This window comes from Perca fluviatilis, chromosome 4 (assembly GCF_010015445.1).
Source record: "Perca fluviatilis chromosome 4, GENO_Pfluv_1.0, whole genome shotgun sequence".
NCBI lineage: Eukaryota > Metazoa > Chordata > Actinopteri > Perciformes > Percidae > Perca > Perca fluviatilis.
The window spans coordinates 7,241,024-7,261,679 of record NC_053115.1 but is presented as its reverse complement, the minus strand read 5'-3'; the positions used below and the strand labels follow the sequence as shown (position 1 = coordinate 7,261,679).

Sequence of the window (20,656 nt, the reverse complement as noted above, 5' to 3'; positions counted from 1 at the left end):
GAGTACTGAAGCAAAATGAAAATTGAGTGGGAGTATGTAGGAGTGCGGAGCCAGGTTAGGTCCGTGGTCCCTGGTGGAAAGATTTACGCTCATTCATTGTGTATCGGAAGTGACTAATTTTCTGCACAAAGCATGCCCTCTTCCTCCATAGACAGGTATGTAATATGATTTTGTTTTTTATGAAATACAGTGCAAGACGTGGTTTTTACCTTAATATATAAATTTGTTGTTGGCTAAAACAAAGCTAGCTAACTAGCATAAAACTTTAGACTGGCTATCACCAGACCAAGCTCAATCTTTTAAGACCGAACATTACTCTGGGGAATCTGCTCTGTGTTTTCTATTGCACAAGAGGCGTGATGAATGGGCATAGTTCAAATGACTCTGTATGCAATTGGATAGTCCTTCAACCAATCAGATTAATGACATAGCAGCGACAGCGGCATCAACGGGTTGCTGCGCTTCGGTGGCTGCTATGTTGAATGTAAACAAGAAGCTGCTTGGTCGCTTCTATCTAAAATTGTAATGGAAGCAGGATAGATAAACGTACAGGTTTCCAGCCTGAGCTGCATGGTGAAACAAATCGCCGGCAGATCGGTCTGGGTCTAATAAAACGTAACATTTTATAATGGCCTTGCTGTTGGCTTATCCTGCCCCTGTATCCTGCCTCTAGGATAAAAACTCAATACTAAGAATCTGTGTGTGCCTATCATGCTGTTTGGCGCCATCCTTTCGAAAGTGTTCTTCAAAAGCCGTTCGTCAGAAATCATGTTGGATTATGACGTGAGATGTAGGATCAAAGGAGAGTCTTAAAATTATATGTCCTGATGTCATCTCTCTTTCTGGAGGCATTAGAGGTGTCTTACTTTCCTCACACAAACTGTGATTGCCGCTTTACGTGGATTACAACTTGTCTAACTAAGCTGCTTTAAGACTTGGCAGACCTCATGTGCCCAGGGTCCCCAGCTCTACTGCCCTGTAAAGGCAAAAGGTTGTAACTTCGTTTTTGGTCGAAAATAATTAATGATATTTTTGGGACATTCAAGACATCCTTTATCATGTGGATAAGTGTCTTGAGTCAATTTCGTTGTTTCTTGAGAAAATAATGGACTGTCTTAACAGTAACACTGAAAAGCCCAGGAGAAACCCAGGCAGAACACCGTAACACCAGTTATTGCTCTTTGACTTTGTTTTGGAATGCTCAAATTGAGTTAGGGAACAGGATAGCAATAAGTAATTGTAAAACATAAAAAAATATATTTCATCACTAGATTTTATACAGGTGTTACTATAATTATTTTTAAAAATGGTGAGCAGCAACCAAATATTGATAATGTGGAAGTTACTGCCTTTTGCCTTGGCGTGACTTCTCACTTTTTGCAGACAATACAAAGTCAGAGTACAGTGACTTGAAAATAGAGGTCAAAAGTCAAAAAGTCAAGTTTGAGCTCAAGATTTGTTATGTAGATAAATATAAAAAAAAGTTGAATTGCATTGTTTGTCTTACGTAACTTCCCAAATTAATTTAATATTACGCAATGGATGCATTTGTGTCCCAATGTGGAATTATTCCTCTCCATCCAAAGTACAAGAAAAATTAGCTTTGAAGCTTAAGTCATCATTTGATACACATAGTCAGTGTTACTTAATGTTACACTACTATAGTTAGAAATAGTAAGAAGTACACAATATTGGCTATATCAGATATCAATGAAGGCAAGTGATGGCTCAAAATTCTGTCTGTCTGTATCTATCTATCTATCTATCTATCTATCTATCTATCTATCTATCTATCTATCTATCTATCTATATATCTATCTATCTATCTATCTAATTCCCATTTGAATGGAGTGGACGGAAATCCGATTGTAACAAGATTATTTGGGCATTTTGTGTCTTAAGCAGGACTAAGCAGGACACCTCTTTTGACCTTACCACCTAATCCTATTGGAGGTCTCTGAAGTACAGGTATAAAAGCTAAAGTCAGAGGTGGGGCAACAGTCACCTAAGGAGGTTGGAAGTGACAAGAAAGGTCAACTGCTAAGGTCCTCCTTCTACGATCAGAATGGCAGAAGAGTGGGGAAAACAGGCATTTGCTGCCAGGCGGTATAACGAAGATACAACACGCGGTGGCTTTGCTTACACAAACAGCAATAATACCCCAGGTACACTACTTTTTACTTTTTTAATAATTCATTGACCAGAGCAAATGACCATCATATTTTGTTGACTTTTACTGTAAAGCAACTATGTCACTATGGCTGAAATTTATAAACTTACAATTATTGTATTTGGTTATTATTTTAAAAACACATTCATAGACGTTTTACGTGATTCTAAATTGTGTGACTAAATATGAGATTGCTTTTTTCTTTCAGGTCCCTTTGAGGGTCCAAATTACCACATTGCTCCGCGATGGTGTTACCACGTTTCAACACTGTGGATGACCATAGTGGTTGTCGCATCACTCTTCACCAACGGTCTCGTCTTGGTGGCCACAGCCAAGTTCAAGAAACTCCGTCACCCTCTGAACTGGATATTGGTAAATCTTGCAGTTGCTGATATATTAGAGACAATTCTTGCCAGCACCATCAGCGTATGCAACCAGTTTTTTGGTTACTTCATTCTGGGACACCCAATGTGCGTCTTTGAGGGCTACACTGTAATTGTCGTGACGTTGTGGTGTCACTGTTTTTTTTCTTTATTATTAAAAGAAAGAAAAAAAAATTTCTTGGTGTTGCATATGTTATCAGGCCATAAGTTAAAGACCTTTACTTAGTATCCTTATTCTTTCACAGGTATTGCTGGTCTCTGGTCCCTCACTGTCATCTCCTTTGAGAGATGGATAATTGTGTGCAAACCTTTTGGAAACGTCAAGTTTGATGCCAAAATGGCCATAGCTGGAATAGTGTTCTGCTGGGTTTGGGCAGCGGCTTGCACTGCTCCCCCCGTCTTTGGATGGAGCAGGTAGCCTGCTGTTATTTTATCTTAAAAAAAATTGATTTTGGAATTAATCAGTAAAACTGTATACTAAACATTTTCTTGCATCAGGTACTGGCCTCATGGACTGAAGACTTCCTGTGGACCTGATGTATTCAGTGGAAGTACAGACCCTGGAGTCCAGTCCTACATGATTTTTCTTATGATTACATGTTGTTTCATTCCTCTGGGCATCATCGTTGTTTGCTACCTTGCAGTATTTATGGCTATCCATTCAGTAAGTTATCTTACCAGCAGTTTTATACTGTTTTATATACAGTAGATCACAGCCTGGCAGTATCTCTCACTCTGTTGATTTGTGGATCACAGGTTGCTATGCAGCAGAAGGAATCAGAGTCAACCCAGAAAGCTGAGAGAGAAGTATCCAGAATGGTCGTTGTCATGATTGGCGCATATTGTTTCTGCTGGGGACCTTACGCTACTTTTGCCTGCTATGCTGCGGCTACCCCTGGATATGCCTTCCATCCTCTGGCTGCTTCCATGCCTGCATACTTTGCAAAAAGCGCCACCATCTGGAACCCAGTTATATATGTCTTCATGAACCGACAGGTGGGTACAACAATAACATTGCCACATTGATCAACTTGTCTGAATCGGATGTGTTTGGTTTAAATTTGTAACATACTGTTTTATTTCGTGTTTCGTTAGTTCCGTTCATGTATCATGCAACTCTTTGGCAAAGAAGCGGATGATGGCTCTGAGGTATCCACATCAAAGACAGAGGTCTCCTCCGTGGCTCCTGCGTAAAGCTGTTGATGTCCTCCCTTTTGGAAAAAACAACAACAGTGAACCGAGAGAGAATTATGATTTGTACAGTAAATATGTATTGTTTAATTATTTATTTTTTAGTAAATATAGCTTTCTTGCAAATGACAAAAACAACAAAAAAATAAAGCATACATGAAGAAAATTAATCATTATATATGACTGGTCTTTTTTTCAGATGAACATAAAAATATCAACCATAGTGAAATTTTTCCTTTTGGTGACTTTTAATAACTACCAGTGCAGAGATTGTTACTGTTAGAACCTTGAACATTTCTCTTATACCTGGTGCTAATGTTGCTGTTTAGTAATAGACCATACTAACATTTTAATGTCTTGAAAGATATGGTTATGGAGCAGCTCCAGATTGTGCATCTTAGAAATTCTCTAGTAGACATTATAGATGCATATAAATATATATAAATACATATAAGTATATATATATATATATACATATAAAATAAATGTTATGTTAAAATATGTTTTATATAAGAATTATAAATTTACGGTTGTGTCTTTTACTGATTTTGCAATTTCCCTTATCAAAACATTCAATTATCATTTTCTTCTATAGCTGGTAGAGTGAAATAGCGCCCCTCTGTGCACTGCGTGGGTGGTGCAGTCCTGTCTCTGCTCTGTCTAGTGGCCAGTAAAATGCTACGAATGCTCAAAGGAGGCCAGCTTTTCCTGGCATCCCTTAGAGAAAAACATTTTCAGCCAATCAGATTGAGGCTAGGTTTGACCGAAGACGACATTTAATGGTCAATTCCTCCTAAAGAAAAAAAAAGGGAAGCCAGTTTGAACCGGGCTTCTCACCAATCACATGCCTAAGACCAGATGCGTAACTATGGTAACTACGCGGCGGTGCTGGCCGGCGTCAGCTAACAGTAAGTTAGCAGCAAGTTTACACAATGGATGGCGATCTTGAGTTTCTTGTAAAAAATGACTTCACTAAACTTGTTTTTGAGCTACAACTGAAAGTTAAACAAAACGGTAGGTCTACACCAAAGCTGGATCTAACTCAGGGGAGAGCAAAGGGAAAAGCTAATTTTTTTTGTGATGGTAACTATAATAATGTAACATCTAAATGGTAACATAGGGCAGACATAAAACAAGTTACAGTTCAAGTGGATACCAACATTAATCATGAACTATAAGGTTTTACAAAGTGAAAGTAATCTCTGTAAATGCTAGGTTCTACTGACGAGCTCTAAACATGTATCTAAGCAAACTACGTGACAATACTCAAACATATCTCAGATACAATGCTCAAATGAATCTAAACATATAGGAATTGAACCGAACAACTCACTTTTCAGCAATGGCACGCACACATCACACACAACTGTTATCTCCCTCTCGCTCCGCTGCTGCATCTATCTTGAGGTGACGGCTGGAAATGCTCATACTGACACATGCGCACAGGCATGGCCTTTCCAACAAAGCTCAAATTTGAGTCCAAATTTGTGCCATGGAAAGGCCGCCTAGGGTCCATCTGGATCATCAGGGTTGTCGTCTTGGTCTAGGACCTCTGGCACCACAATCAGGCGGATGATGGTGGAACTCTCTCTTTTATCTGCACTTCAACTCCTCACTTGGCCATCAGGGCCCGGAAAGACCTTGGTCACCTTTCCTATTGGCTATAATAAGCATGGTAACTGGTGGTTGATTAACATCAATACTATACAGACTTCGACATCTGGAGAAGGATTATGCCACTTCCCTCTGGTCTGCAGCCTAAGCAGGTAATGTTTGATGAATGCTGTCCAGAACCTGTCTGCCAACACCTGGGAATGTCTTCATCTCCTCTTGGCCAACAGTTCAGATTCCAGATAAACAACTTGGGGTAAGGAGCCATCTGGCCGCCCCATAAGAAGGCAACTAGGCGTTATTGGATCGGGATCTGCCAGGTCTGTGGAAACATAGCCAAGGGGCTTGGAGTTTAGAATGGCCTCAATCTCCGTAAGGACGGTCCTGAGGACTTCTTCTGTGACGGAATCGGAGCCAAGCGTGATGTAAAGTGCTGCCTTAACTGAGCGGATCGCTCGCTCCCACGCTCCGCCAAAATGTGGGGCAGCAGGAGGGTTAAAATGAAAATGATAAGGCTAAGTTGCTTGTAGGCCTCTTTAAGTTCAGTTTCTCCCCTGCGGAAGTTAGTACCTTGGTCAGAGTATAACTCTGCAGGTTTACAACGGTGGGCAATGAACCTTCGAAGAGCCATGAGGAAGGCGTCACTATCGACAGAGGTAAGGATCTCCAGATGCAAGGCTCTCGTAGAAAAGCATTTAAATAGGAGACCCCACCTCTTTTCATTACGGCGCCCCACCTTGATCAGGAAGGAGCCAAAGCAATCCATTCCACATGAATGAAATGCTGGTTTAAACAGCCTGAGGTGAGGAGGTGGAAGCTCCATCATTTTCTGGCAGGCTGGCTTAGACCTCCACTTACGGCATTCTCGACATATCTGTCGCTTTTTCGCACAGCCTCTCTGCCTCATAGGATCCAGAATTTTCGGCAGAGCTCCGCAAACACTCTTTGTGATCCTTGATGACGAGTATCATATTCCATAAGCAGCTGAGTGTTCTGGTGACTGGGATCCAGGACAATGGGGTGCACTGTGGAAGGGTCAAGATCCTCATTGAATCTTAAATGGCCTCCAACTCGGATGAGCTGAGTGGACTCGTCAAAATCAAGAGAGAGGCAGATTAATAGAGTTAGGATGCACTGGTTTGGCTTGTCTCAGGAGCTGGTAGTCTTCAGGAAAGCAATCCATCCGGACCCTTTTCAGCACTAGAAGCTCTGCTTGTTGGAATATGCTTGCAGGTGGATGAATAGCCAGACCAAAGTTCTTTTTTTCCATACGTTGCTGCGAGCTATTAGCCATTTCAAAATGTTTGCCACAGCCCATATACAACCACAGACAGCAATTATTTATCAGTTTTAACACTGAAATTATTCAGATTTCATCTTCATATCCAATCAGTTCAATGTGCCGTTTCAGGTTTGCTGATGTGACTGAAGTGCGAATTTTCTTTTTGAAAGCCGGCGGGCAAAGTTTGCACAGAAAGATTTACCCCATCCTCACCGACCTTGTCATAAAACTAATTTAAATTATCATACGACGTCTCCTTGCTGCTTTGTCGCCTACATGCTGCTGTAGCCTACATGCTGCATTTTATTTTGATGACCAATGCGGTGGTGCGACACTGGTAGATGCTGTTGCCAGATTGGGTGTTTTTTCCGCTACATATTGGCCTGTTTACGGTGTGTTTTAGCCAGGTTTTCGCCTGGAAGGCTCTATAGAAATCTGGCACCCTATTGAAAGAAGTTAAACTGAGAGAGCGTGCCGTTCAGACACCAGCATGAGCGAGTTCACAGTAACATTCATCAGGTGGTAATACAGTAGCCTACGTTCAGTTCACGTTCGCCCAAAATATGAACGATTTCATGAACTATCGTTCAATGAACGCATTCAGGCACAACACTGGTATTTGGACAGAAAAAATAAATCACACCTTGTGTTGTTTTGTAGGCTTAAATGCAATTGTTCCCTACGAATGGGATACAGGGGTGAATGCCAGCTTTATGAATGCTTCGGCTTTTTATTATTTAAATCTCCTTTTTTTGTAATCATATGTCCTGATATTTCATTATTTTATTGTCATACATTTTTTAATTAACCAAATTGAGTAATTATTTTTGTTTGTTATTTTATGTCGTTTTTTTATTGTAAATTAATTTCTAGTGACCTAGAGGTTTCCCACGGATTTCTGACCTCTCAGCACACACTCTCTCTTTCCATGTGAAAGACATTTGATTTGTGATGTGTTGTTTTCTATGTGTGCAAACCAATAAAATCAAATAAAAAATCGTAACAAAGCATTTCGTCTTTACATGTGAGAAGGGAAATTTTGCTAAAGTTGGCCAACATATTAATAAAAATTAAAAAATCAAACAGTAATTTCAGCATTTGATTAGTCTATTGATCATTATACTCTTCGACTTCCGGAATTCGTTTCAACATTCATTATGTTATCATAAGGCAATATGATCTCCATACTAAGCTCACTGGCTTCCTCGGTAAAATTTGCCACGCACCGCCACTGCTTCTGAGATTGGTGATGTAGGCTACTTGGGGAAAAATTTCAAAGACACTCCCGCACACTGTCTAACTTGCAAAGATAAATGTAATAGCTGCCAATGTCGGTACTAGACCTTCATCAGGCAAAGTAGGGTAGACTGTGTACAGATGAGACACCTTAAATAACTTGCGTGTGCAGCAAGCACAAGTTGTGATTTTTGCTGTGCACATGTATTAGTGTCCTCTTTGATCCTGGGAAATTTGAACAACGGACACATTTCCGATCCGAAGATATCGGCAAATTTTTTTCTGATGTAAGACATTCATTTCACCATGCACTCTCCACAATGAATAGCTTATTATCCTTATGTGACTGTTAAACGTAACTGGTATCATCACAAACATTATTCTGTTCCCTAAAAACATATATATAACATATTTCATGGTATTGTGCCATGCAAGGCCATTGCAAAATCTAGAGAAATGTGCAAGGTGGCCAGCGGTGGTACAGTTGAGACACGCTGTCTCAACTGTCCCCGCTACACATGCCATCATTGTGAAAGTGACACCTGAATCATTTTCCTTTGTTATTTGTTTACTGTTACTTTTTACATTGGTTATTGTTAGTGTTGTTATTGGAATGTTTCCATTTGTACTGTTGCAATATCTGTTCGTTAAATATCTTATTCTTGTTTTATACATTTTAACCAGTGCTAATTTAAATAAAATGAATGAATTTAAATGGATGAATAAACAAACATGTTGCCCAATTGTTATTTTCTTTATTTGTCTTTATTTATTATATTTGCAATGAACGGTTAGTTACGTTTACATCTTTAAAAATGGGTGTCTCAACTGTACCATGGCACTGTCTCAACTGTACCACATATGGGTACAGTTGAGACAAAGTTGAGACAAAAAGCACCTTGTTTTTAAGAGCTAATTGTGGAAAATATAAACTAATTATGGGTATTATTGATTGATAATATTTTAGTCTATAAGCTAATGAAATGTCATGTGGCATGTCATGTGAAAATTCACTTCTTTTCAGTATCTATTTGTGTGTAAAAAATCAAAACGCAAAAAGTGTCTAAGTCAGTCTACCCCCAAAATATTGCCAGCTATTAAATTTCTCTTTGCAAGTTACACAGTGTGCAGGAGTTTTTTGCAATTCTTGACCTACTCGTCTCCCTCCGACGCATCTGTCAGAGAAACATCTTCCTCAGTATTGTAACTAAGTGTTTTCTGTATGTTCATCATGAAAAGGGCATACAGATATAAATACAAGTCATACAATAAATATGACTATATAAGTGTTGAAAACACTTGTGGATGATTCTGTGCTATTATTTGTAGTTTTACCGGTTGAAAAATATGAATATTACAACCAAACATCTGTGGTTACATCTGTGGTCTGCCTGTCATGCTGCTGAGAAAAGATGAAAATCAATCAGTCAAATCAATACTTGGAAATACCATTAAAACCAATGCCTCTGGGTTTAATCATGGGTCATCTATGCTGCAGGGAAATGCAAAGGGAAAACAAGAGTCTTCTTGTCTTCTGTGCTATTATTTGTAGTTTTACAGGTGAGAAATATGAGGGGTTGCTCAAGACAGTAGGCTACACACAGCTACAGATTCGACCAAAACAAACAACCTAAGTCCTGCCTTCCACTTCTTGTTAATACATCTTTTTATTTTGGAATTTTGAAGAGTACCGAAACGGCAGTTTCACAGGATCTAAACAAACTTTCGAAGTGGTAGACATGTGCCTACCATGGTAAAGTTGATTTTATATTGGACGTTGGCTATTCAACACATTCGAAAAATCTATTATGTGGCTTGATCTTTTGACCAATCAATGTCAAAACACTTTTGGTGAACTCAGCTAACTCCCCTACACATTGCAAAAAGCTTTTATTTTTCAAAAAAAAACATGCTTTGATTTTATAAATATTTCTTTATGTAAAAAAATGCTATAAATCTATTATGCGGCCTGACCTTTTGACCTATTCATGTCAAACCACTTCTGATGAACTCAGCTAACTCCCTACACATTGCACAAAGCTTTGTTTAAAAAAAAATCTTTTAATTTTTGAAATAATTTTTACTCTTGTCCAATAACCGAAGTTTCCAGCGACTTCAACCAATCCCAGCAGTCTCACGTGCCAGACTTTGTATCAGTTTAATTTTTGTCTAAAAATTCTATAAAATCAAAAGGTGTGTTTTTTTTTGAGAAAAAAAGCTTTGTGTTATGTGTAGGGGAGTTAGCTGAGTTCACTGAAAAGACTTACTGAAAATGGCAGATGCTGAGAAGGATTAGGCCAATTACAAAATTAAAAGAGAGACTATATTTTGGGCAAATCAATATGATGCTGAAGATGTGTATTTTAGTTTAAACAGTTAAAGTTAAGAACTGCGTTTAATTATGGACATGGATACTCCCAGAAAATCCCCAAAAAAATTCTTGTTAAATTGAATGAGGAGTTTTTCATGGAGTGAAGGATAACACGAAATTCAAAAGTGGAGGTCGGCTAACTCTAGCTGGCAGATATGGACGTGTTAGGTGACAATGCAAGTGTATGTTTATTTGTGTTACTTCGTACACAATTAGGGATGTGTATGTGTGGTTGTTTGGCTGTGGGTGTTTTATAGTTATGTGTATGTATAATTGTGGGTTAGGGAGAGCTCCGATGCAGTTGGTATTAGATAAACAGGAAGATAACAATGAATAATGATGAAGCACTCTAAAATGCCAAGAAAAGGTTTGAAGATATCTCATATTAACATCTGTAGCATCAGAAACAAATTAATTGAAATTTCTGAAATATTAATGTTTAATCAATTGCATATTTTAGCTTTGTCAGAAACGCAACTGGATTCTACATTTGACGATGCCTCTTTGAATATACAGGGATATTGTATTGTAAGGAGGGATAGAAATGCTTTTGGTGGAGGAGTTGCATTTTTTATTCAGGATCACATACCAATTAAAATTAGAAATGATTTAATGCCAATGGAGGTGGAGGCACTATGGCTGCAAATACAACTGCCACATTTGAAGCCCATGCTGATTGGCTGTTGTTATAGACCACCGAGTGCGAATAGTGAATATCTAAATAAAACATGTGAAATGCTAGAGAAAGGGTGTGATGGCAGTTATGAAATCTATTTGATGGGAGATCTGAATATAGATTGGAATGCGTTAGGTTGTTCAATGAAAAAAAGTCTTCAAAATGTTACAGATTTGTGTGGTTTGTCACAGGTAATTAACAAACCAACTAGAATATTTACTAAGAGTGACGGCACAATTACTTCCATGTGTATTGATCATATTTTCACTAATGCAGTTGAGCTATGCTCAAAAGCATTATCTATACCTACTGGCTGTAGTGATCACAATTTAGTTGCTGTTGTTAGAAGAGAAAAAGTGCCAAAGCCTAGACCTAAATTAATAGAAAAGAGATCATATAGATGGTTTGATCAGGACAGATTTAGAAATTATGTAAAAGAGATATGTTGGTCAGATGTATTACTGAAAACAAATCCTGATGAAGCACTGAAAAATGTTGTTGATATTTTTATGCCTATAGTTGAAAAGCATGCTCCAATGAAGAAGTTTATGGTTAGAAGCATCAGTACACCATGGTTAGATAAGGAGTTAAAGGAATATATGGTGGAACGTGATTTAGCAAAATTAACAGCAATAAGATCTGGTTATCAATCAGACTGGCAAATCTACCATAAACTAAGAAATGTTCTAACTCATTTAAACAGAAAGAAAAATAAAATGTATTATAAAGCCAGGATTAATGATATTAAAAATGATAGTAAAAAATTATGGAATACGTTGAACAGCTTAATGGGAAAAAGCACTAAACAAACTCCATCTTTTTTGGAGATTCATGGAAATTTCCTCACCAAACCAGCGGAGATCGCAAACTACCTTAATAATTATTTTATATATAAAATAAATGATTTAAGAAATGAGACGTCTTACTTATTAATAGGAGAAAATCATGAGAGGCAAAGATTGTAATTTTAAATATTAATAAAGTAGAAAATATGTTGAAAACTTGTAAAGATAAACCACCAGGTGTGGATGGCCTTGATGGTAAACTTCTTAAATTGGTTGCAGACCTAATTTCCCCTGTTATTTGTCATATTATAAACCAAAGTTTAAGTGAATGCTTATGCCCTCAGGAATGGAAAATTGCTAAAATAATTCCACTGCCTAAAAATGTAAGGTTACTATTCTCGGGTCAAATAGTCGTCCTATAAGTTTATTGCCTGTGTTGAGTAAAATTATGGAGAGTATAGTATGTGAGCAAATTATAGAATATTTTTCTTTGAATGACTTAACAACGGATTGTCAGCATGCTTATAGAAAGGGACACTCAACAGCTACCGCTCTAACTCATATGACTGACGACTGGCTGAGAGATATTGAACAAAAGAAACTAGTATGTGCTATTATGCTTGATTTTACAGCAGCATTTGATATCCTTGATCATAATTTATTATTGAAAAAACTTGAATGTTATGGTTTCTCTCAGTCAGCAATGTTATGGATGGAGAGTTATTTAATAAACAGGCAACAACTAGTCTTTTTTAATGGTAGCTACTCAGATGTTGGAGCAGTTAGCTGTGGAGTTCCCCAGAGAAGTTGTCTTGGGCCATTGTTATACATTATTTTCACAAATGATTTATCACTTGTTTTAAATTAGGTCAGTATATCGATGTATGCAGATGATTCAATTATGTATATGTCTTCATCTACATTTCATGAGTTAAACACTATCCTATCACAAGAGTTGCAATCGGTGGTTGAATGGATAAAGAAAAATAAGCTAGTTCTTAATATTTAAAAGACGAAAAGCATGATGTTCGGTTCACATTATACTCTTCATAATCAACCTGAGTTGAAGCTTTGCATAAATGAGGTATCTGTTGAACAGGTCCAAGAGACCAAACTTTTAGGAGTTATTTTAGATAGTAAATTAACATGGACTAAACATATAGATAAAATGGTTGTTAAGATGGGAAGTGATGTTTCGGTTGTTAAAAGATGTGCACCATATTTGTCACAAAGTTCAATGAAAGTATTAGCAAAAGCTTTAATATTGTCTAATCTTGATTATTGTTCAGTGGTATGGTCTAATGCAACTCAAGAAAAAATAACTAAATTGCAAATGATGCAAAATAGAGCCGCGCATATCGCGCTTAAGTGTGGATATCGGGCAAATGTTACAATGCACAAATGTTTAGGTTGGTTATTTGTAAGAAATAGATTATTCTATTCATTATGTGTTTTTTAGGAATATTCTTGTTACAAAGAAACCATCTATTTTGTATAATAAATTACCTTTTAGTTTAGATATACACGACTATGTGACTAGACATGCCACAAGAGGTAACTTTACTTTACCAAAAGCAAGACTAATACTCTTAAACGCATGGTCATGTATAGAGCAATGCAAGAATGGAATGTGTTACCTGAACAAATAACACAAGATGGCAGTAAAAGGAGATTTAAAAGTTTAGTTAAAACATATATATTGTTTAAAGAAGTTGAGTAGAAAAAGAAACAACACTGGTTGAGGTTTAACAGTATGTTTGTTCAATTGTGAGATGTGTCCAGAGAGGATGAAAGAAATGTTATAGTATGATAGTATGTGGATATACCTGTCTTAAAATGTGTTCAGCTTAAAAGTAAGGAATACCTCATGACTGCACTGGTGGAGCTGTCTATGTGTCCGTCCTTGTCTTAAGTGTGTGTATTTTGTTATTTTTGTCATGAAATTATAGTGTATGTTTAGTTTTTGTTTTACAATTTTTATTTTTTATTGTTTATGATGTTATGTGTACTTATTATTGCATTGCCACATTTTCAAGTGAGTTGTAAGGACCTCAGGAAGAATAGCACCTGCAGTGCAGGAGCTAATGAGGATCCTAAATAAACAAACAAACAAACCAAAAGTGGTTTTACATGAATAGGTCAATAGGGCAAGCTGCATAATAGATTTATAGCATTTTTTTTATATTAAAAAATATTTATAAAATGAAAGGGTGGGTTTTTGAAAAAAAAGAAGCTTTGTGTTATGTGTAGGGGAGTTAGCTGAGGTCACCAAAAGTGGTTTGACATGAATAGGTAGAAAGGGCATTTTTCGAATGTGTCGAATATCCAACATCCAATATAAAAACAACTTTACCATGGTCATGTGCCATCATTTCTAACTACCTATAGCAGACCTACATTGTGTTTTAATAATGTGTTTTACCTGCTATTTACCACGAGCTACTTTCAAATTTCACAAGCTTTTGGCTGGCTGGTAGCTGGTGCTAATTCCCATTTGTGCCTAGCTGTGACATTAGGTGCTTAGCAAAGTTATCTTATTTCACTTTAACGTTAGACTTCCAAATGTGACGAGGAAAAAAAGAGGTGTTCGATGGCTTTACGTCATAGCCTGACCAGGGCTATGCCTTTTGGGGAGGGGCCGCTCACTGATCGCCTCTATATTTCTCAAAATCCTAGACATGGTTGTGATCAGCATTTCGTTAGTGCTTTCTGATTAGCCTGTGTTTAAGTAGGTATTGAAATAAGTGGCTGCTGCGGCCTGCCGTACGGGTTGAGCGGAGGCTGCACAGTTTGACCAGTGGGCAGCCACCGGATGGTGTTGCTAAGAACTTGCAATGCCTAACTATTATCAGACCGGCCCTTACGGCCTCAAAACACTACCTCACTACACCTACACCTACACTCCTCTCCCCCTGCCCTTATAAGGACCACAATGGCAATAAGTCCATTATTCCAGACCTACCCATCGAAACATCACAGCATCCATGTAAATATATATTAAGATACAGAAAGCAAAACACTCTCCCCAAAGACATTACTTATCAGTATTACTTCGTAAACAATAATAGAAATTCAGTTATGTACTAATATTATTTAAGACATATTGGGAAATAAAGGAAAAAAGAAGAAAAGTTTACAGATTTCTTTAGTTTCAGGATCCATCCTCTTCTTGATGTGCAGTCCTTGTCCCACATGGAGTTCTTGGCAAATGTGTGAGTCAGGTAGCCTATTTGAGCAAGAAGGAGAATTAAGAAAAACAGAATTAACAGATTAAAATAAACCAATACATCCGCATTTGTTAACCTATGCTCTGGGATGTACTATTGCTGGAGAGATTAAGGTGCTACGTGTGAAATGCCAGAAGTAATTACTCTTTGTTAATCTGTTTTGTGAAAGAACCTGAGTTGTCTGTATAATCTGATTTGGTCAACTGGGACATGATAAATCTTTACCTAGTTCAACCTGGATCTGATTAGAGGTTCAACACTTTGAGGGCAGAAACTGATCAACAGCTGCTACCCTACAATGCCTTCTGCAAGACACATTGATATAGAGTCAATTTTATCAATAGCTATGGTTGGTTGGTACAGAGAATCAGAGATCCAGCCGCAAAATGAGTCAAATTTTATAACTTGCACACACTGACCCTAACCCTTGTCACAGCGTAGTAAAGCATATTGCTATCGTCAGATGAGTAACAATAACTTTGTTCAGCTCGTTTTCTGTGACTCGTGTAGCGTGGGGCATAGCGGAGTTAGCAAGCTAGCTAACTCACCAGCCGCTGGTTGGCTTGCTGAATCCATTGTGCTTTCATTCTGCACTGGTCACAGAAAATGAGACAAAAAGTGGGTCTGTGGTCCCTGGTGGAAAAGTTTGCACTCATTCATTGTGTATCGGAAGTGACTAATTAGCTGCACAAAGCATGCCCTCTTTCTACATAAACAGGTATGTAATATGACTTTTTATTAAATACATTGCAAGACGTGGTTTTTACATTAATATATGAATTTGTTGTTGGCTAAAACAAAGCTAGCTAACTAGCATAAAGCGTAACATTTTATAATGGCCTTACTGTTGGCTGATCCTGCCCCTGTATCCTGCCTCTAGGTTAAAAACGAAATAATCTGTGCATGCCTATCATGCTGTTTGGCGCCATCCTTTTAAAAGTGTTCTTCAAAAGTTGTTCCTTAGAAATCATGTTGTGATTCCCTATCCTCTTTTTCCCTTAACATGAGGCAACACCGTTTTTAAAATGGTCACGTAATTTAATCTATTTGATTTGTGTACACAAACACGTTTATCTTGTTTTATTTCGTGATGGTCAGCACATCTTTTTTATCGTGATGGTCAGCACGTTTTTTATAATACCAACAATTGGGATGGGTTGGGTTTAGAAAAAGAATAACGGGACGGTTGGGTTTAGGAAAACAATAACGGGACGCAGGACAACAACGGCACGGTTGGGTTTAGGAAAAGAAGAACAGGATGGTTGGGTTTAGGAAAGTCCTGGGTGAAAGTCCTGTGTTGTTTGACCCATCCACCCCCCCAACCAACCTCCTTATGTGGATTTTCCGGGCTTTCATACTACTCGCTACCGTAGTCGCTCTTAATACCACGTCATCTTCTCATTGAGAATCGTGCTGTGATCACGAAATATGCTTCCCATTGAAATATATTAATTTAAAAAACGTGCTGACCATCACGAAAAAACTAGATAAACATGGCCATGCACATGCATCAACTTACGTGACCATTTCACGAACTGCGGTGAGACTGGGTTGCATGAGGACTATGACGTGAGTTATTGGATCAAAGGAGAGTCTTAAAATGATATGTTCTGATGTCACCTTTCTTTTTGGAGGGATTAGAGGTGTCTTACTTTCCTCACACGCAAGAGCTTTTATAGTTACGCAGATTACCACTTGTCTAATTAAGCTATTTTCAGACTTGGCAGACCTCATATGCCCATGGTCCCCAGCTATACTGCCCTGCAAAGGCAAAAGGCTATAACTTTGTTTTTGGTCGAAAATGAATTAATGATATTTTTGGGACATTCAAGACATCCTTTATCATGTGGATAAGTATCTTGAGTCAATTTCGTTGTTTCTTGAGAAAATAATGGACTGTCTTAACAGTAACATTTAAAAGCCCAGGAAACCCAGGCATACACCATATCACCAGTTATCGCTCTTTGACTTTGTTTTGGAATGCTCAAATGGAGTTAAAACATAAAAAATATATGTCATCACTAGATTTTATACAGGTGTTACTATAATGATTTTTTTAAATGGTGAGCAGCAACCAAATATTGATAATGTGGAAGTTTCTGCCTTTTGCCTTGGCGTGACTTCTCACTTTTTCCAGACAATACAGAGGCAGAGTACAGTAACTTCAAAATAGAGGTCAAAAGTCAAGTTGTAATGTAGATAAATTTAAAAAAATAAGTTGAATTGCACAGTTCTGTGGTGTTTGTCTTACGTAACTTCCCAAATTAATTTATTATTATGCAATGGATGCATTTCATGATGTTATCAATGTGGAATTATTCGTCTCCATCCAAAGTAAGTACAAATTTGCTTTGAAGCTTACATCATCATTTGATACACATAGTCAGTGTTACTTAATATTACACTACTATAGTTAGAAATAGTAAGAAGTAGACAATATTGGCTATAAATATGAAGACAAATAATGGCTCAAAATAATGGCTGTATATCTATCTATCTATCTATCTATCTATCTAATTCCCATTTTAATGGAGTGGACGGAAATCCGTTTTGTAACAAGATTATTTGGGCATTTTGTGTCTTAAGCAGGACTAAGCAGGACACCTCTGCTAACCTAACCACCTAATCCTATTGGAGGTCTCTGAAGTACAGGTATAAAAGCTAAAGTCAGATGTGGGGCACCAGTCACCCAAGGAGGTTGGAAGTGACAAGAAAGGTCAACTGCTAAGGTCCTCCTTCTACGATCAGAATGGCAGAAGAGTGGGGAAAACAGGCATTTGCTGCCAGGCGGTACAATGAAGATGCAACACAGAGCGGTGGCTTTGCTTACACAAACAGCAATCATACCAGAGGTACGCTATTATCATTTTACTTTTTTAATAATTCATTGACCAGAGCAAATCAGATTTTGTTGACTTTTAAAGCAACTATGTCACTATAGCTGAATTTTATAAACTTACAATTATTGTATTTGGTTATTATTATATCTAAATTGTGTGACTAAATATGAGATTGCTTTTTTCTTTTAGGTCCCTTTGAGGGTCCAAATTACCACATTGCTCCGCGATGGTGTTACCACATTTCAACACTGTGGATGAGCATGGTGGTTATCGCATCACTCTTCACCAACGGTCTCGTCTTGGTGGCCACAGCAAAGTTCAAGAAACTCCGTCACCCTCTGAACTGGATATTGGTAAATCTTGCAGTTGCTGATATATTAGAGACAATTCTTGCCAGCACCATCAGCGTATGCAACCAGTTTTTTGGTTACTTCATTCTGGGACACCCAATGTGCGTCTTTGAGGGCTACACTGTCGCATGTTGTGGTAAGTGTCGCTGTTCTTTCTCTTAGATAGGAAGGTGTTTGGAAGGAGAGATTTCTTGGTGTTGCATATGTTATCAGGCCATAAGTTAAAGACCTTTACTTACTATCCTTATTCTTTCACAGGTATTGCTGGTCTCTGGTCCCTCACTGTCATCTCCTTTGAGAGATGGATAATTGTGTGCAAACCTTTTGGAAACGTCAAGTTTGATGCCAAAATGGCCATAGCTGGAATAGTGTTCTGCTGGGTTTGGGCAGCGGCTTGCACTGCTCCCCCCGTCTTTGGATGGAGCAGGTAGCCTGCTGTTTTTTTATCTTAAAAAAAATTGATTTTGGAATTAATCAGTAAAACTGTATACTAAACATTTTCTTGCATCAGGTACTGGCCTCATGGACTGAAGACTTCCTGTGGACCTGATGTATTCAGTGGAAGTACAGACCCTGGAGTCCAGTCCTACATGATTTTTCTTATGATTACATGTTGTTTCATTCCTCTGGGCATCATCGTTTTTGCTACCTTGCAGTATTTATGGCTATCCATTCAGTAAGTTATCTTACCAGCAGTTTTATACTGTTTTATATACAGTAGATCACAGCCTGGCAGTATCTCTCACTCTGTTGATTTGTGGATCACAGGTTGCTATGCAGCAGAAGGAATCAGAGTCAACCCAGAAAGCTGAGAGAGAAGTATCCAGAATGGTCGTTGTCATGATTGGCGCATATTGTTTCTGCTGGGGACCTTACGCTACTTTCGCCTACTAGCTGCGGCTACCCCTGGATTGCCGGTTACATCCTCTCCTCTGGCTGCTTCCATGCCTGCATACTTTGCAAAAAGCGCCACCATCTGGAACCCAGTTATATATGTCTTCATGAACCGACAGGTGGGTACAACAATAACATTGCCACATTGATCAACTTGAATCGGATGTGTTTGGTTTAAATTTGTAACATACCGTTTTATTTTTTCCTCATCAGTTCCGTTCATGTATCATGCAACTCTTTGGCAAAGAAGCGGATGATGGCTCTGAGGTATCCACATCAAAGACAGAGGTCTCCTCCGTGGCTCCTGCATAAAGCTGTTGATGTCCTCCCTTTTGGAAAAAACAACAACAGAGAACCGAGAGAGAATTATGATTTGTACAGTAAATATGAATATATGAATATAAATATGTATTGTTTAATTATTTATTTTTAGTAAATATAGCTTTCTTGCAAATGACAAAAACAACAAAAAAATAAAGCATACATAAAGAAAATGAATCATTATATATGACTGGTCTTTATTCAGATGAACATAAAAATATCAATGACTTTTAATAACTACCAGTGCAGAGGTTGTTCATTACTGTTAGAACCTTGAACATTTCCGTTATACCTGGTGCTAATGTTACTGTTTAGTAAGAGGCCATACTAACATTTTAATGTCTTGAAAAACGTTGAAAGATATGTTTATGGAGCAGCTCCAGATTGTGCATCTTTGAAATTCTCTAGTAGACATTATTGTATAATGTAACATGTGCAGTTAGTTAAGTTATTTGATTGAATTAGGGATTAACTCTGTGAGTCCACAGAGTTTCTGAAAATCTACACCCTTAAAGGAGTTTTCTGAAAGATCAGTTTTCAGTGAACTAAAATGCAATTTATGTGTGGACAAAAGGTCAAAACGCACAGAAAAAGCTATGTTTAAAATAATACCTGTGCAGATGTGGACTTAGCCTCAAACTGCCTGATTTTCACAACAGAAACCAAAATAAATGTAGTTAAAATGTAATTTAAGTTGAATGAATTCAATTGTTCCCACTGGTGTGATTAATGATGGAAGCAGTGTACAATAGCCAAGAGCAACACAATGCCAACCTGTCACAAAAGACCCCACAACAACTTCCAAAGAACTGCAGGCCTCACTTGCCTCAGTTAAGGTCAGTGTTCATGACTCCACCATAAGAAAGAGACTGAGCAAAAATGGCCTGCATGGCAGACTTCCAAGACGAAAACCACTGCTGAGCAAAAACAACATTAAGGCTTGTCTCATTTTTGCCAGAGAAAATCTTGATAATCCCCAAGACTTTTGGGAAAATAGTCTGTGGACTGACGAAACAAAAGTTGAACTTTTTGGAAGGTGTGTGTCCCATTACATCTGGCGTAAAAGTAACACCACATTTCAGAAAAAGAACATTGTACCAACAGTAAAATATGGTGGTGGTAGTGTGATGGTCTGGGGCTGTTTTGCTGCTTCAGGACCTGGAAGACTTGGATAAATGGAACCATGAATTCTGCCGTCTACCAACAACTCCTGAAGGAGAATGTCCGGCTTGATTGGAGTTGTTGCTGCTAAGGGTGGCCCAACTAGTTAGGTTTAGGGGGCAATCACTTTTTCACAGAGAGCAATGTAGGTTTGGATT

General features: G+C 38.0%; 1 protein-coding gene, 1 long non-coding RNA gene and 1 pseudogene across 2 annotated transcripts; 2 read left to right on the top strand and 1 right to left on the bottom strand.

Annotated features, from left to right (window-relative positions):
* The first annotated feature begins 1,989 nt into the window (after nt 1–1,989).
* Nucleotides 1,990–3,785, top strand: LOC120557299 (red-sensitive opsin-like). Its single transcript, XM_039797490.1, has 6 exons — nt 1,990–2,165; nt 2,379–2,671; nt 2,780–2,967; nt 3,052–3,217; nt 3,310–3,549; nt 3,649–3,785. The coding sequence occupies exons 1-6, from the start codon at nt 2,066–2,068 to the stop codon at nt 3,745–3,747; spliced, it is 1,086 nt and encodes a 361-aa protein (XP_039653424.1). The 5' UTR covers nt 1,990–2,065; the 3' UTR covers nt 3,748–3,785.
* On the bottom strand, nt 3,603–19,318 carry LOC120557300. The gene is made up of 3 exons (XR_005638954.1): nt 19,208–19,318; nt 14,843–14,931; nt 3,603–3,764 (listed from the first exon to the last, which is right to left on the bottom strand). It is a non-coding gene; the product is annotated as an uncharacterized LOC120557300 (long non-coding RNA).
* LOC120557296 lies at nt 17,603–19,425 on the top strand (annotated as a pseudogene).
* Nucleotides 19,426–20,656: the final 1,231 nt, after the last annotated feature.

Excerpts from the sequence above, each read along its gene's own strand:
- LOC120557299 (XM_039797490.1), top strand. The coding sequence starts at position 2,066 with ATGGCAGAAGAGTGGGGAAAACAGGCATTTGCTGCCAGGCGGTATAAC. Across the intron at positions 2,166-2,378 it reads AAACAGCAATAATACCCCAG|GTCCCTTTGAGGGTCCAAAT; the intron begins GTACACTACTTT and ends TTTTTCTTTCAG. Across the intron at positions 3,550-3,648 it reads ATGTCTTCATGAACCGACAG|TTCCGTTCATGTATCATGCA; the intron begins GTGGGTACAACA and ends GTGTTTCGTTAG.